Here is an 18398-nt window from a genome sequence, read left to right as displayed (position 1 = left end):
TCTCTGATGAGAAAAGAAGAGGCTGTGCTGGCAGCATACAACATGTGTCCAGAGAATGTTTCCAGGAGCTGGCCAGCAAGCACGTTGGGTATCAGACCCTTAATCATCAGGAGGGATCTCTCTTGTTCTTCACCGGGGAAACAGAGAGGCAAACAGAGAGCACAATACAATATGAAACGATTATGCACAGAAACATGATGCAGCCTAAACAAAATACATAAGCAGCTCATCCAGTGCTTGCAAACCCCTATGCAAACACACTATAGAATGTAGTGTGCCATTCAGAACCACAATGTGGAAGAATGAGGAAGCCAGACAAGCATTTATCACGTTAGACAGATACTCAGGAGTGGGGGTGAGACATATTGGTGACAGTAATGCTGTACGTGGATATCACCGTGTTATCAACAAACCATCTATAGTGATAAAAGAAAGGGATGGAGCAGGCCTAGACAGCATGCACACCATACATTTAAAGCACATAGCTTCCTCCAAACAATCATGGGAACTGTAGTTTACCCCTCATAGAGCTACAATTTCCAGCACCATTAACAAATTAAGGTCCTATGGATTTTTTTGGGGGGGGAGGGGAGTGACTTTGTGCTTTAAGTGTACTCTAAATGTATGGTGTGTGCACAGCTCAAGTTTAGCCTCGCTGCTAGAGAGAGCTGTGGAAAAGGCAAAAACTTAGAAACTTGCTGAAGATGTATATTCCATTGCTGGAACAAAGCAGCATACAGCTTCTGAGCAAAAAAGAGGACACCCCTTCCCCCACTTAAAATGGAGGGTATTCAATATGCCACAGCTATGGGGATGCTCAGGTCACTTCGCTGGCTCTGCTGAGAGACCCGCTCCATCACATTCTTTCATCCCTGGCAGCAGCCATTCCATGAGACTGCAGCTGCTTCTCCTATCCTTTTGGTTCCCACATCTCTATTTACAATCATGCTAAATGAAAAGCAATTTCTCTCCTACCTGGTTTGGATAATGGCATGACCCGAGGGAAATGGCGCCGGGATGGTCTTAGGGGGCTGTAGAGAAAGAAACACTAATTTTAAAAAGGGAACACAGGGAGAAGAAATTAGAATATATCAACGTAGGCCCAATAGGAATTTGTGCTTGGTCAAATAATAGGACCTGAACATGAGCTGATAGGGTACTAAGCAGTTGCTCCAACTCTTTACCCACCCAAGAATCAGAAGTTGCAACCAAGACTTCAGCATTGATTCGTCTAGTCCAGTGTCAGACTTGTACTCTTTAACCAGACCAAGACTTGTTGAGCTCTAACAATGTACCATAATTGTAACAGCAGCATCTGCCCTTATACAATTCCCTGGTTTGGATGATATACCTGAGCATGCTTTAGTTGTTCTACCACACAACAAACTGCAAGGCAGTTCTGAAAATGCACCATCGATCCTTGCCACTGAACACATGAACCTGATCAAAATAAGGCCAATGAAGAGAGCCCCAATGTCCTTACTGCTGCAGCCACAAGCTTTTCGTATTATGGACGTAATCTGGGCTAAGGTAGGGTAAACTCCAAAGCCAGTAAGAGATTAATTCTATGACAATGGCAGTTGTTGTGGAGGTGACACTTACCTGAGGACATCCTTGCAGAGCGGCGGGAAAGGATGCTGTTGATAGTGTCCAAATACCTCAAAGACAATTGGCTGGCTCTTGATATACTCAATGAAAGATTTGGTAACCTCCACTGCAATCTGAGAGACAGGAAAGAAAAGAAGAAAAGTCATTTGAAAAAGAATATCCACAAGGTCCCATTCACTTATTTATTTCAGCAAATTTTATGGTTAACATTGGTTACATGGCAAATGAAAGGCACTCAGTGCGACTACTGCTACTACGAATATCCTTAGTAAAATTATAAACTAAAAGCGGTACTTGGGCGCAGATATTTATTACTTCATTTCACAGATTCATACATGAACTAGATGGCCATTGGTTGAATTCAGCAGGGCTCTAGTCCTGTTTTTATGTTAGGTTCGCCATAGACTGAGCTGGCAAAGTGATGGCCTCTCAGTTCTCTAGCTGTGTGATGGTAATGATGTTGACTTATGAGGGTGAACACAATAAAGATTGCAAAGCTCTTTGCAAATTCTAAGTGTTTATACCAATGATAAACAGAAGCAGCAGCAAGTACAGCATGTGACACAGGGCATGATGTGCTGGTGCAATGGTTGTGCCTCATCTTGAATACTTGTTTGCTGTTGCAGCACATAGAATTATGCAATACAGATTATAGTTAACAAGCTATAATATGCCTACAATACAGCTTTCAGCTTGAATGGCAGTCATTGTTATTGGTGGCTCTTTTTCATCCAGAAAGAGGTCACCAATTATCCACAAAATGAAAAGCTTGCTTCATTCTTCGTATAAGGATGGGACCCTGAATCCAGAACAATGTATTTTTTCATATCCTTGTTAATCAGGCTGTTTCAAGTACTGTTGCCTGACATTAAAGGTGTCACCATCTGCTCTACCAGAGGCTGTTTCCACCCTGGATGCAGGTGCTGCCCATGGAGTTGTCAAAATGAAGCCTTCTCAGATTCTATACTTACGTTTTGTACATGATAGAAGCCAAGAGGTGGGCCTCGGCCAGTGTTCTTCAAGGGTTCTGTGGAAAAGGCCTCGTCATGGCGGTGGATAAAGCTGTGAAGAAATACAAGTTTTGTTGTTGTTGTTGTTGTTGTTAAATATATTTATCACAGGTATGGTTCCATAGTTGCATATTGCTACACAGGCAGAAACCATTAAACACTAGCTCAGTTGTGGTCTGATGGTCACCACTGAGGCTTCCTATACTTTGAGTGCTACATTCCTGTTGGGGGCACTCACATACTGAAAGGCCAGTAGGACAAGGACCTGAGGGGGGATAATCCTCAAAGGGTTCCTCACCCCATCATGCAGGGATCCCTCATAGTTCTTTGCTGTCCTCCTCTTCTCCTGTAATAATTAATAGCTTCCACCAAAGGAAGGTCTCCATCCTTTAGCCTTTTAAATGCTAAAACGTTTTGGCTGTCAGGAATCAACTTCTGTCAATCTAGGTTCTCCCATCTGAAAAGAATGGGATAGCCACCGAAGGGCAAAGGGAGGAGAAACCACAATCTCCTAAGGTTATCTGAAATGGGTAAAGGGCAAATAGAGAAGGAAGGACTGTAACTCACTTAAACTGGCAGAAGATGTCTGCATATTCTGCTGAGATGCTAGATGCCTGCAAAACTGTCACTCTGAAAGTGAAGATGCTGCCCAGCTTCAGGTGCTCAAGGGCTGCCTCTAAAGGCCCATCCACCACAGACTTCTCTGAACTGTCCAGGAGAAGATCCTCAGGGGTGGCTGGGGAAATAGAATATTAAAGTTATAGAGGACATTTCCTCGTTGGTATAAAGCAGATGCTTCCTCATATCCTAAATGGTGCACACATCAAAGTGAGAGCAGAAGAAGACATCCTGGACACTGGAAGGAAAAAGCTTGCTTGTCCCATTGGTGGACTTTCCTGTACAAAATAGCACGGTGGGCACAACAGCTGAATTCTATGGCTTTGCCAGGTAGGGTTCGAATGATTCCTGCCTGAAACCCTGGAGAGCAGCTGCCAGCCAGTGTTTACAATATTGGGCTAGATGGCCAAAGATCTGACTTGGTAGAAAGCAGCCTCCTAGGTTCCTAATTCTCACAAGTGGAACTTTCAGTAACATGCTGTAGTGTCTAATCATCTCCTAGTAGGAGCATTCCTGTCCATGTTTCCTGCTATCTGGCTAACTTTCCTCCAGGATAGCAAAAGCTGTAGCAAGCTCAGTCAGAGCACTCTACTCTCTCACACCAGTTCTCTGTTTACTTTTCCTACTGGAACCTAATATTCTGTAGTTATTGAGCATACTCAGTTCTCATTGGACTGTTTGGGGAACAGGTTGCCTCCGTGTGTGCGTGTGTTTTAAAAAAATGTACTTCTGTTAACATGAGGATTTCCCCTAAAATGCTGATACCTCCCTATTGTTTCTCAGTGGCCTACTTGGGCTCTGTGTTTGTCAGCATGCACCATTAGTGCATTAGTGTTAGTGGGAGTGATGCCAGGAAAAAGCACATCAAACATAACAGAAACACGGCCACACAATACAATGTTTTTCCTCTCTCAGTCAGTATACACACTAGGTTTTGCTTCCAGACAACCTGTTTACTGTGCATTCATACTGATTTGTTTGGACAAAGTCTGCAAGGTTAGACCACACTGACTGTTTATTGAGCATTTATTCCGAGTGATACCGTGTAGTGTCAAGCAAATGTTATCCCACACTTTCCATGCATTTTCAGTCACTTTCCTCGCAAAAAGTCAGATTCCGAGGGGAAGCGGGTTTGTTGAGCAAGAGTGCCAAATGAACTTTAATTGTGCAACCTGAATGTCCTGGCATGTGACTGAATCCCACCCCAAAATAGCAATGGGCTGGAAGTGTCCTGGAAGCCTTATCTTTTTAAAAAACATTCTTCTTCTTTTTAAATCTCATTTGCTTCACTGTTTTCAACCACAAGAAAATATAGAGTGGCTGTTGATGTAGCTTTCCAATGCTCTTTATGAGGAGCTCCAAAAAGGGGCTCAAATCTTTGGCTTTTGCTGCTATGCACATAGTTCCTCAACCCCTTTCTGACCTAAAAAAACCCCCTTCACCTGCACAGGTGTTGTTGTTGACTTCATCTGCAGATGGTCCTATGTCAGTTACTTGTCCCTGTCCCTCTACGATACGCAGCTCCTCCTGTGAAGTTCCAGAGCGGGACATTCCCACTACAGGACAGGACTCAGACTGGAACTACAAGGAAACAAAGGATAGGAAAAGAATACAAGATAAAGGTATGATGGTTCTGGGTGGTGTCATTAGGTTTCCCTTGCAGTGGTGTATTTTGCTGTTCTCCTTTTTAAACTGTGAGGTTAGGGAGATGCAAAGTCAAGCTTAAGATGCAAGTGAAACCAGCTGATCTAAGAAGAGAGGAACTTCTGGGCTATGAAGCTCCATTATTAAATAACTCAAAAGAGTAAGATGAGAACATATAGGACTAACTTATCTCTTCTTAGCTGCTAGAATTTTATTAGCAAGAGAATAAACACCCATTGTGCCATCTATTGAAAAATGGCACAACAAAATATGAGATTATACATCAGTTGCCAAATTATATTATATTTATCAAACCTATAGGCAGGATATTTTCTTGTCTAAATTGATTAAGTTTGTAGAAAACTGTAGTTAATTGTAGGAGATGTTAATTCACACTGTTTTGAAACTTAGCAGTGCTGTTGGAGTTTCTTCTGTCCCTTATATTGCATCTTTCCTTTTTTTCTCAGTTTTTGTATCTCTTATTCTCTTATTCAGACAAGGTAGAAATAAAATACAAATATGATCAAGGAAGAAAGGGGAAAAAACTTGAAAGGGGAAAAAACTTTATATTCATCAATAATAATCTGATATAGTATTTGCTACTAAATAGCAAACATTTCATAGAATCTGGAATGAAATCCAAGACTTCAAAGGTTGCTTATGTCAGTTTCCACGTCACTCAGAAGAAACAAACCAGCCTCTCTGTTTTCCATATGTTAATATATGTAAATTCATGTAAATTTAAGCCATCTTTTGCTTAGCTTTGGGCATAAATTACAAAGAACAGAAGGTATGGCATACAATTGAGCAGGGTAGTTGAACAGAACAGAACAGAAGAGACAACAAGCTTTGTTGTAACTCAGACTCTAAGTAGTCTCTAGAGACCAACATTACTTTGCCACACTACTGAGCCCTCTGAAACTTCTGAATCTGCACAGCAAATTGGTTAATTAATAACCATTTATAACCAGTTAGGTTGGGGTCCAAGTGCTGAGTGTGATCAACGATCTGGCATGATGCTCAGCTAGTTCTGTCTTTCATAGCATACCTTTTCAAAGTGCTGATCATCAAAGGAAATTTTGGCTGTTCCAGATTGCCGCACTCCTGAGCCATAATCTGGTGCTTCCTCATCAGCTGGAAACAGGAAGGCATCAAGAGGTTATAGTAAGGAAAGAGAAGCTCAGACTCCCCAACAGATTGAGAGCCATAGCCAGGAACTCTTAAGCTGCAGTCCTATATCCACTTCCTCATTGGACTCAGTGGGATTCCCTTCTCAGTAGAAATGCCTAGAATTGCACTTTTGCTCACTTATCTTTTCCCATTTATATTTTCTTATGAATACATTTTATCCCACCTTTCCTCCAAGCAGCTCAAGAGGGCATCCAAGGTTCTCCCCCTCACATTAAATCCTCACGGTAACCCTGCGAGGTGTGTTCGGCTGAGAGACAATGAATAGCCCAAAGTCACCCCAAGAACTTCATAGCTGAGGGGGAATTGAACCTGAGTCTCCCCATTCCTAGTACAACACTCTAATCCACAAGAAGGCGCTAGGGCACAGTACAGGGCAAATACAGTCAGCCACCAAGTGTGGTTGCATTTGGACTGGCATCACTCAAAGTTTATTTTTGCATGTGGTAAATTTCTTCTCTGAATACCATTATCCAGCCACACTGTGAGGAAAGAAATATAAAAAGTGGGGATGGTTGGTTATCTGGATGCACCTTGAATCATCCAAATGAATGAGAATGAGGAAAGGTACTGCTGGAAGTCAAACAGTAGATGGTCTAAGTTTCACTACCTCAAGGAAGAGCAAATGCCTCTGCTAAAATTAAGCATGATGCTGAAAAACGTGGAAACAGAAAGCATCAATTAATCCATCTCTTTGCCATCAAAGTTACAATCTTTGGCCAAGCTGCTCTGTCCTTATTTTAGCCCAGCACAAATGTGATTGCACCTCCAGAGAAATGCAGTTGGTTCCCTGTGAAATTTTGCAGGATATGCTTTGACCGATGGCTCCCTGTGAAATTTTGCAGGATATGTTTTGACCGATGGCTCCCTGTGAAATTTTGCAGGATATGCTTAAATTGCACTTTCCTTGTATGACAGAGACATGGGGTTGTGCATTTCTATGTACGATGCTTTGAAATATATATGTTATGTAAACATTTAATTTAAAATATTTTATAGAGTAATAACAAACACCCAGTCTATACATGAACAGGATACAGAGAAGGCACACCTACACAGCCCAGGAACAGTCTTTTGGGCATAGAACAATTATTTAAAACACAGGTTCACGTCTGTTATAGTTGCAAAGGTGTAGATGGGTATGTATGAATTCAGTAAAATCCATATATGCAGTAATACGACAGCATGAGCTGTGACATGCTGCAATGCAGAATAACCCTAGAAATCTTTGAAACAATGTGCCTATGTTTGTACTAATTATAGATAGAGATACGATATACATTCCTACATTCCTATAGATCAAGGTGAACCCAACTGGTGCAGAAATACAATGGACACTGAGGATTCATACCAGTGATTTCTGCACTTGAAAAACAGCATATGTAGCAGCAGTTCCCCACTCCCCCATAATTTTTGATGTTAATCACACTGCATGTCTGGGCTATGCATGGGAGAAGCTCACAGCATACTAGCTTGGGATATTACACTGCCCTGGTGTAATAACTAAGGTATATAAGGTAAAAAGTAAAGGTAAAGGTACCCCTGCCCGTACGGGCCAGTCTTGACAGACTCTAGGGTTGTGCGCTCATCTCACTCTATAGGCCGGGAGCCAGCGCTGTCCGCAGACACTTCCGGGTCACGTGGCCAGCGTGACAAGCTGCATCTGGCGAGCCAGCGCAACACACGGAACGCCATTTACCTTCCCGCTGGTAAGCGGTCCCTATTTATCTACTTGCACCCGGGGGTGCTTTCGAACTGCTAGGTTGGCAGGCGCTGGGACCGAACAACGGGAGCGCACCCCGCCGCGGGGATTCGAACCGCCAACCATGCGATCGGCAAGTCCTAGGCGCTGAGGTTTTACCCACAGCGCCACCCGCGTCCCTGTGGTATATAAGGTAGGGATAGGCAATTGGATGGACTCAACCTGGTCCCTAGAAGCTTCTCAATTGGTCTGAATTCCAGGGACCCGTGTTATTATGTATCGCCTACAAAGGCTGAAACACAGGGCTGCTGTATATTCTTCACTTGATGGCTGCATGTGTATGCTTCACTGGATGACTGCAACTAGAAGTGGTGAGCTGTACCTATTTCTTGTTCTCTCAGAAAACACGATCTTCAATCATTTGTAAGGCCACCTTCTATTAATGACTGTGATTAATTAATTGCTACTGCTCAGCTATAAGGGAGTTTGACTGGATGATTATATTATTACACCTTATGAAATTTTGCACACTGTCTTGGAAGGGCAATCATTGCCTCCAATGCAGTTTATAAAATCATATAAAAATAAAACAATATAAATGTGTGAATAAGTCATTAGAGATTAAGTACCACAGAGAAAACTTATACAACACCTCAAATACAATGCTCTTCAGCGGAGTCAGTTCACACATTCAGTTGTAACCCTTCAAATGCTGCCTAATCAAATTATGTATGAACTGGTCTTTGGTCAAAGGACTTGCCTTACCCACGGTGAACAGCAACAGGTGATTTGGCAGAGCCCTCCCCTTAGTACTAAACACTATGTACCTTAGTTAATAATTCCAACAAAAGGCAAAGGGCTCTTCTGCTCTCAAGCCCTTGTTAAAAATGAGCTGCTTGCCAGGAGAAGAGGGAATGGCTGTATAAATGCAAGTGCCTAGAACAGGCAAGTCCTCTAGCCTGATGCCCTCCAGATGTTTTGGGCTACAATTCGCATCAGCCCCAGCCAGCATGGCCAATGGTCAAGGATGATGGGAGCTGTAGCCTAAAACACTTGGAGGGCACCAGGTTGGAGATGGCCAGCCTTGGCTGTCCCTCCTTCTCCATCTCCAGCCATCTCTTACCTGAGATGGCCTGAACAGCCACGCGCAGGAACCCTTTCACTTCCCCCTTCTCGCTGACAATGGCGACGCGGTGCACCAGAGGTACAGGATACAGCAAGTTGCTGAGATACACAAAGGCTCTGGAAAGAAAAGTGACATAGGAGAGTGGTCACTGCGCCTCACGCACGAGCTTCTCCAAACATACTCCATAGCCGATGGTAGCTGGGACCACAGTTCACCGCTCACATCACAACATGGTGCTGCAAAGCAAAACTAAAGAAAGGCAGCCATGGCCAGCCGGACAGAGAGGGGGAATTCAGCGTGCTTAGAACAGAGTTCCTGTGCTGAGCAGTGAAGCGAAAGTGTAGTGAGTTAGTGAGCGCTAGCATAGCGTACCTCTCGTTCTGTCATCTCCCATGGCTGAAGGGAGGGGAGGGGGCGGTGCTGGTGCAAGAAGGAAACTAGGAAAAGGACCTCTGGCAGGAGAGACTAGACAACTAGTACCCTGGGTGCTGTAATTCGTCCAAGGTCCTGCTGCTGAGTAACAGTGGGGCAAAAGGGACAGAAAAGAGGACAAGCAAAGACAAAGAGGATTAGAGGTTTAAGGCAGGGAAAGCAGAGGGGTGGGGAAGAAAAGGGAAGGAAGGAAGGAGATAGGTTCCTTCTAGAGAGGAAAAACTCCCCAGGACTTGAGAGACACAAATTGTGCTGAATTTTAGGCCTGCTTCAAAGGAGCTGTCAACTAATCAGAGTTCCTTCGTGGAAAGGAAACATGCCTTTAAAGCAGGGGAAGGAGACCTGTGGTATTCCAAGTGTCCTTGGGTTCCCATCAGCTCCTGGTAGCACAGTCAATGGTCAGTGATGGCAAGGAATTGGAATCTAGCAGTATCTGGAAGACTACAACCTTCCCACCTGTCATAAAGAGTATAATATGCTGCAGCCAGCTTCATTCCACCCACTAATCTTAGGGCACCGATGGTTCCCCAAGTACCTGTCTTCCTTGTAATAAACCCATGAACTGGGTGGGGCAGTATCCAATATCCTTGATATAAATAGAACCCCACCTTCCCCTCTCTTCCTGTCTCTACACACACACACACTTACTTTGCTTGGGTTATTTCAGTTTGGAGAAGACATTTAATAAAAATTATAATCTATGGGGGATATTGAATCTTTGACATGAACCTGTGTAGCCTATGCTTAAATATTTACAGTGAAAGTTGTTTTTTGGGAGGGGAGTTTACTGCTGCTGCTGTACTGTTGCAACCAATGGCTGCTACCCAGGGTCATTATGGTCAAGTTGGAGGTAGTACTCAGTGTGAGATGCATGGAGCCAGATACCTGTGTCCCCTAGTGAGCTCTATTTCTCCACAACATCTGAATTGGGAGAGGCTATGCAGGCCCTAGATTAATGACTGGACTCAGTGGTGGGGTCAATACACTGAGCTTGAATCTGGGCAAGATAAAGGCTCTATGGGTGTGGTTCTGGAAAACTGGTCAATTACCTGCACTGGGAGGGGTTCTACTCCCTCTAAAGCAGTGGTGGCTAAACTTGGCCCTCCAGCTGTTTTGGGACTACAGTTCCCATCACCCCTGACCACTGGTCCTTTTAACTAGGGATGACGGGAGTTGTAGTCCAAAAACAGCTGGAGGGCAAAGTTTGGCCACCACTGCTCTAAAGGAACAGGTTCATAGTCAGGGGGTGCTCTTGGACCTAGCTAGCATTATCATTGGAGGCACAAGTGTCTTCAGTGGCCAGGAGTACCTACACCTGCTTTGGCTGGTAAGACAGCTTTGGTTGTTCTTGGACCGCAATAGCTTACACACAGTAGATCACGCACTGTTAGTGTCAGTACCTGATTGCTGCAACATGCTTTATGCAGGGCTACCCCTGGGTTGGGTTTGGAAACTTTAGCTGGTACAGCATGTCAAATTCCTGGCAGGAGGGACTTTCCAACAGCATGTAACACCTGTGTTGCAGGAATTGCACTGGCTGTCTGTATGCTATCAGGTCAGCTTTATAATGTTAGTCCTAGTGAACAAAGCTCTAAACAATGTGGGACCAGGGTACTTACTCCCTATAGGTTGGCTAGAGCCGCTAGAAATTATCACTGAGATTGTCATAGGCTGAGCTTTTAGATGTGCCTTATTACCCATACTCAAATCCCTCTTTACTGAGAAAGGAGCACTCAGTGCAATAGCCCTTGCATTATGGAAGATCTCCCCAGCAGATGTGAGGCAGATATTATTATTATTATTTCAGCAAACATTCCAGTAATGTTAATTTTTATCTGATCACTTTTGCAATAATAGCAATATATGTTTATTTATATTGAATTTCATGTTGGTTTTAGTTTAGGCCAGTGTTCCCACCTGTGAAAATATCATTGAACCTTGTTTCTGTCTTCTCTGATATTACCTATCCCTCCCAGTTACGTGTCTTCTTAAAGTTTGACAAGCATCCCTCAATGCCCTCATCTAAGTCTTTTCTAAAACTTTTAAGCAGCACAGGACCTAGGACACAGTCCTCTGGCACTCCACTCAAAACTTCAGGTTTATGCTGAGCCATTAGTATTGTAAGCATTTGTTGGGTACAATTGCTCAACCAACTATGAATTCACTTAGCAGCAGTATCATATCACTCAACCAACATTTTCTCATCTTGTCAACAAGATAAAATGGGAGACCTTTTCAAATTCTTTGCTGAAATTAAGATATATTGTCTTTGTTGTTCCCATGATCTACAAGACTAATAACTTTATTAAATGAACACATATTAAGAGATTAAGAAAGAACCCATCCAAGATTAGAAATTTATAAACAGCCTTACAGTATTTATATTATTATAACGGTATACAATTTGTTGCATTACTATAATTCTTCACGTCATGGGAATCAATAGGAAGTAACTAGTTAAAGGACTGGGGGAATAAGTCCCACTGAACCAGATGATACATGTCTCAGAACTTGTTGGTAGGGAATGGTGGGCATTCTGGCATTGATTTGGGGTATATTAAGTCTCATATTTGATTCACTTCCCATCTAACTGTGAAAGAGAAATGCACCAGCCTCAATCTGGAAGCAATTCCATTCTCTTGGTGGCATGACTAGTAATGTCACCAATAAATGTGTTGGCATTTCTTCAACCAACATATATCATAGATCAACTTCACCAACTACATACATAAATTTGTCAGGAAGGTTGCCGACACTGATAAACCTTTTAAACTGCTACTGAATTTTTGCTCTGCGGTGTTTTTTTTAACGTAGGGAAGACATACATATGCACTAGGAACTAACATTAGAGATGCTTTCCCCTTGGTCTTAGCAAAATAATCAACATTGAAATATATCTATACTGCAATCAGGCCTTTAACTATGAAAATGTTTCCCCTAACGTATGTGTGATGGGATGTTGAGCTGCTTGTGCGTAAAGTTCCTAGTCCCTCAGTGTTTGGCTAAGTCCACAAACCACTGTCTGTAACGGAGCTCCATAAGCATGGCTCCGTCAGTCGCTGGCAGAATCCGACAGTGGGCGTTTACGGAATTTCTTCCAGCATAAAAGCTCCTTAACGGAAACACGTCTTCTGGACTCTCTACGTGACAGTTTCCGGCGAGGAGTGGGTGTCCCTATAGGAGGTTCTGAAACCTCCCCGCTGTTCTCGCTGGAATTGTCTCTGAGCCATTCTTCCGACTCGCTTTCCCTTGGAGCTCTTTCTCTCCCCCTGCTGGTTCCCTCCTCCGCTGATAAGTCTCTCTCAACCTCTGGGAGCCCTTGCACCACCGGTTCTTCCGATGACAGTTCCCTGACAGTATGTGACAATTGTCATTGTTTCAAGCCATTCTCCTAAATCTGTGCTCATAAGAATAATTTAAAAATGATCATATTACATCAGAATCAGTTTATAGTGTGACTCTCTGGGAAATGTGTGGGTGAGCATGATCCTTAATATTTTGAAAAGTTCCCCTGCAGATTAACACTTTAACTTTAAATCTTGTGAACAAGTGACAGCTCACCTAATACTCACAAATAGGGGTCTGTGCTTGGAAGGAAGAACTGTTAAAAAGAAACCAGAAATTGCTTTCTTCAGTTGAGAGAAATGACCGGCGTAATCTAAGTATGGACTTGTTCTGCACAGCTCACATCCCTGATAAAATAGCACTTTAATAGGTTATTATTTAATAGGGGTAGCCCTTGAAATGCTGCTAGACTGCAACTACTATTACCCCAACCATTGGCTATGCTGGCTGGAGGGCATCACGTTGGAAGTGGCTGCCAGTGAGTGGAGAAAAAGGTGGCAACAACTAGACTTGTTTTAAGTTGGCTGAGTCACTGAAAAAAAGGACACAGCTGAATTTATCTGGGGCATTCAGAATATGAATCCTATTGGCCTCAAGCCATTATTTATTTCACCTTCTCCTTTCTGTTTATCTCACCGTCATCCCCAAATTCTGAACTCTTAGGAACAGCATAGCATAGAATAGCATCATCCCGTAGCATTATGAATCTTACTAAGAAGAAAGTATCAGTTTATTCTTTGCTTTCTGTTTGAAGAGAAAGAAACAACTACTATATTTGAGTTGGGTTTTTTTGATTGATTGATTTTACACAAGAGGCAAGTTTCTATGTATCCTTCCAGATAGCATCACTCAAGCAGCAGTAAATGGGCCTGCCCATAACATGGTTAAGAAATGCCTAGAGCTGGGGTTGGGAACTTGATCTGGCAGGTGGGTTGGTCACCTGTCAATCACCTGATGTCAGGTGACTTTTATGCCTTGCACATGTATTGTACAGTGCATTGAAAAGCACTTGGTAAGACCCAGTAATCAAAATGCCAAGTCTTGAGAAGCCCCTTACAAAGTGCTGTTTTGCACAGAACAGCACTACCCAAATGGGATGGCCTGGTGGACTGAATCGGGCCTATGGGCCAGAGATTCCCCACACCTGGCCTAGAGAAAAGCAATGAACCCACAAACTTCCTTGGAACTGCAAATCTCCTTGATGCTCAAAACCCACAGGCAGATATTCTGAAAGAATTCAGATAACATCACCTTCTCAAATCTAGTCTCTCTTTTATTCAGCATAATCTTCATCTTCTTCATATGAGGTCTGGAATGTCTTGTTTTGAAATTGGATGGCTAAGAGGAAGCAGGAGGCATACATCTGTTGGAGTGCTGTTATGGTGACAGCCAACAAGGGCCCATTATGAAACAGGCCTGAAACCAAGAAGAATGAAGGAACTGGCGAACTGGAGAGGTGGAGAGGCAGAAGCAGTAAGAAGAGAAAGGGGTCAAGTCAGGGACGTTGGGAGGAGACAAAGAGGTAGAGGGATTGATAAAGGAAGGCCGAAAGAGGCTGTGTGTCATTAAAAGAATAGAGTAGGATAGAGGCACTAACCACAAGATTGGTGAGGTGCAAAGATGGCATGCTCAGACCAAAGAAAAGCCTTTCAAAAGGAAGACAAAAGTGAAATAACCCCCAATTTTGCTAAAGCTTTGGAGATAGAGCCAGCAGCTAAAAAAATAATAATAATAAGGAAAAAGAAAAAAAATCAAAGACAAAGATCCAATCAAAGCACACTTCATGAGAAATGTGAACGGCACAGCTGCTGCATGGGGGGAGTCAATTTTGTCTGACTCAAAAGACCCCCCAAGAACAGTTCACAGGATTGGGGGAGAGGGTGTTCCCTCATTGAGCTATTTGGTAGTTTGGCCTGTTTGTTGATTTAAAATCTCAAATCCCCCAGAAAAAAAAGGAAGAAGCCAGCTCTTTCGGTCTGAGACTGCAGGACTCTTCCCCAATCTCCCTCTCTGCCTTTTCTAGGCCCTTTTCCTCCCTTGCTGGCTCCCATTTTCCTGACTCCTACTTAAAAGTGAGGAAACTAAAGCTTAGGACCTCTTGCCCAAATATCAAGGAAAGATCCTCATGTTAATACAAAGTTAAATTAATCCTAGTATAAAGTGAGCAGCTTCTGAGGTGCAGGTTTATGAATGTGGGCCCGTGAAGGGCAGGGCTTTGAAGGTAATGATGAATATTTGGTTCTGCCTGAGCAAAACAGACAAGGATATTGCAAGGACCCCAGTAGGATCCTGCCCCCTCATTTGTACAGAGTATGCATCCATTGCCAGAACGTGGTTGCTTTTCTGCCTTTGTGAGAAAATTGAATAGTGTGATGAAGAATCGTATCTTTCTTAACAGCAAACTCAATTTGCAGTCCCAAAGGCACAAGGATGAAGCCTTTCGCTGCCAAATATGGAAATTAAAACTAACCATGTTTGCTTTCAATGAATAATTTCTCTCCAGTGCTTTTCTCTGCCAAATTGTAATGTAGCAGAAATAGCTTCACTCACTTACTAGGTGGGACAACAAATGGCACTGGTTGGTAGGGTCATCCCAAATCATTATGGTGAAGGACAAGATGGCATCCCACTCCAGTTCAGCTGAATCTTACTTGAAGACTGGTAATGGGACAGAGTCCTCCAGAACAGGCTACATGGCATACACAGCTCTGTCCTTCAGCACCTGCTGCCTGAGGTAGCTGCTTCACTCTGCCTACTGGCAGGGCTGGCCCTGCTGGGTGGCCATACAAAAGCAACTGTACTTTCAAGCATATTCCAGAATTCGTTCCCAGAACTTTATTCACTACCCACTGATCCTGTGTGCTGAAATCCTAGTTTCTATCCTTTGTCAAAGTTAAATACCCCAAATGCCAGTCTTCAGCATTTGCTGAGCAATGCAAACAAGATAAGTTTGCCTAGTTTCTTAATGTTTTCAGCATTTATTTCCTGTTTCTATATTCTAGTCCAATCAACTATCCTTCTCTCTGGAATGATGCCCTAGCGTTCCTTTATTCTAGAGCTAAATCTTAGTTCCCTCCCTGTCTCCTAGATCAGAATTATCAGGGAACTGCATTAAATGCACACTCCTCACATCATACTGTACAGGAGCAGACAATGAAACTAGATTATCCTCCTGTTTTTGAGACCATAGGTATAAAATACGTTTTTTTAAAAAACAGTCCTGAGAGAAGGCGCATAATTGCAGAAGCTTTAACTCTGCAGGCAGGTTCTGGACATTCACTTCTAAGTTGTTTTCTCACAGTATATCTGATTCCTCCTTAGGTATGCTCAGACCCTTACTTTTTTGTTTTGTTGGTTTTGTTGCCCCCTCATTTCTGGAACTTGTTAGAGAGCTCACCTGTCCCTGAGTGCCTTAACATGGGAACAGTGTCAGAATGCAGGTCTCTTATGCGAAAGAGCTAGTTCCTTCCCAGCATGCTCTCCTAAGACCTCACCAACCTTCCTACTAAACTGAACAGGGGGGAGCGGTCGTAAAATGGATCCTGGCCATCATACAGCGGGTACTCCGGAAAGATGTCTTCCTCCAGGTCATCCTCCTCCTCCTCCTTCCCCACGTGCTGCTCGTCAGCAGGCTCGGTGATGTCGGAGTCAGGGTTCGAGAAGGTGGGGGAGGGGGTGAGATCAGCCATGCGCTCGCTCATGCATGTGTTGAAAATAGGAGAGCTGTTGCAGCCAGAGATATCTGAACTAAGGTTAGTACAACAAGATAGGAGACAGGTTAACACCAGCTATTCCAAACACACAGAGAGAGACTAGGCTTGCTCTGCCTTTTCTTTTAGACCAAGCAGCAGTGTTAATAAAGAGGAGGGAAAGGAATGGAAAACCTCCCAGGCCAGATACATCTAACAGAGGAGCCACCAATGCCATCAGCTAAAAATGGTGAAGACCCAATAAATTTGATGCGAATTCCTCCAACGGTTCTCACCAAAACAACTATGGAGCTTGATAAGGTTCTTCTGACTCATTGGTTTGGGAAGAAATTCCATTGTGAATCCTGACAATGGAATATATAATGCCTCAGATGTACCCAGATTTATTAAAATTCAGTGGGAAACCCTTTCTGCCTGGCCCCCAACAATTCCCAGCTGGTGGCATCACATTTGTTTCTAACAGTTGCATGGGAAGCACATGATAACACACATTATATACTGGGCAGTATATAGGCAGATACACTCCAAATGACACACACAAATGTACAAATCCTACAGCAGGGTTTCTTAGCTGCATTCCATCCTACAAGCTATTTTGTTCTTCAGGTACAAGATCATATTACCTCCCCACAGCCAGCCAGAAGGATCTTCTGCATGGTAATACTGTACAGGTGGGTGGCCACAGTCCTCTATGGCATCTATTTGTAATGGTTCCCACCAATCCAGAGGTCACAATCGGCAAGCAGGGAATCCTGCTTGAAGGGCTACAATTTAAGACTTTAGAAGCTAAGGTGGTCCATCCTGGATCATGGAAAGACCAGGCTCTAAAAGCCTCTTTTGACCTTGCTGTAGGAAATTTCAGCCATCAGTGATGGTATTGAGAAAGAGAACATAACTTTGGACACCATGCACTGGACATCATGCGTAGCTTTGTGAAAGGGTGGTGTCAGCATATATGTGCGTGCATGTGCAGCTCACAGTAAAAGAGCTTCTGCACCAATATAAATGGGAAGACAACCCACTCCAGTACATAAATCGGGAGAGCAGAGAGCGATCCCTACAAAAAGGGTGAGATGCTGTGCAATTATCTTGTTGTGTGATCTAATCTCTACCCAACTGTGGAAGGAATGCTAGTGCAGCACAACATCAGTTCTTGGGCCATTTCCTTCCTTGGGTCTCTTCAGTTTGGCATGATATTTTGACAGATCAAAGCTCTCACCTGCCAACCAGCCTGAACCAAGGGAAGCGATCATAAAAGGGGTCTCCGCCTGTCACCACATTGTCACAGTCTTCTATAACACTAGAGGGCACTTCAGCCGCCCGATCATACATCTCCCGCATCAGGTCCAACCTCTGCCTGCAATGGCAGAGAAAACAAATTAACTCACACAATGGTGGCTGAGTAAGCAATTCTCCACTAGGCTACTTGAACCTAAACCATTATCTTACCTGTGTGCCCTCAAAAGCTGGTGCTGAAACCTGCTCTGCTCACTAGAGGCACATTAATACATAGGAGAAATTCCCATCTCTCTTGGGACTGGCAAATAAAAAATGCTTCTCAAACAATAGTGGGAGCCTGTTTATACTGATTTTTGGCTTTTTCACTCAAGCACTAGTGCATGCTCAGAGGAAGTGGATGCATGATTATTCTGGCATGTGCAAAAATCAGAATTTGGTCCAGGTGATGAACTTGTCAAAATGTAGACTGATCAGAGGCATGTCAAATGCAATCTAGCTTTGATACATGTCAAAAGGTTTCTATGAGATTTCTGCATATATAATCACATTGCATCAAATAGCAATGTAAGATAAGGTGGTCATCCTGCATTACGGAGACCATAAGCTAAAATTTATCTTTTGACTTTACCTAGCTATTTCAGATAGTATTGCGAAGGAGTATGCTTTGGAAACCAGGCACAGGTTGTGTTATTTTGCTGACACATGCACAAAACTTAATTCCCATTTCCATACTCGACCCACCTTGCCAGATCATGGCATACTTGAATGCTTATGTA

The 18398-nt window shown here is 43.3% G+C and overlaps 1 protein-coding gene across 20 annotated transcripts in view; it reads right to left on the bottom strand.

Annotated features, from left to right (window-relative positions):
- KIF1A (kinesin family member 1A) overlaps window positions 1–18398 on the bottom strand; it is a 119355-nt gene that overhangs the window by 33383 nt on the left and 67574 nt on the right. For 9 of the 20 annotated variants that reach the window (XM_083616214.1, XM_083616196.1, XM_083616197.1 and 6 more), the window contains 8 exons: window positions 17603–17740; window positions 8894–9012; window positions 5929–6014; window positions 4679–4817; window positions 3186–3354; window positions 2580–2670; window positions 1603–1721; window positions 976–1031 (listed from right to left, as the gene is read on the bottom strand). In XM_083616214.1, coding sequence (XP_083472340.1) covers window positions 976–1031; window positions 1603–1721; window positions 2580–2670; window positions 3186–3354; window positions 4679–4817; window positions 5929–6014; window positions 8894–9012; window positions 17603–17740 — 917 coding nt within the window. Of the gene's footprint in view, window positions 1–975; window positions 1032–1602; window positions 1722–2579; window positions 2671–3185; window positions 3355–4678; window positions 4818–5928; window positions 6015–8893; window positions 9013–16171; window positions 16421–17602; window positions 17741–18398 lie in introns of all 20 variants that reach the window. The other 11 variants (XM_083616195.1, XM_083616206.1, XM_083616209.1 and 8 more) reach the window with 2 other exon arrangements.

Source organism: Podarcis filfolensis (assembly GCF_964270895.1).
Source record: "Podarcis filfolensis genome assembly, chromosome: 5".
NCBI classification, from domain to species: domain Eukaryota; kingdom Metazoa; phylum Chordata; class Lepidosauria; order Squamata; family Lacertidae; genus Podarcis; species Podarcis filfolensis.
This window is presented reverse-complemented; position numbering and strand designations above follow the sequence as displayed.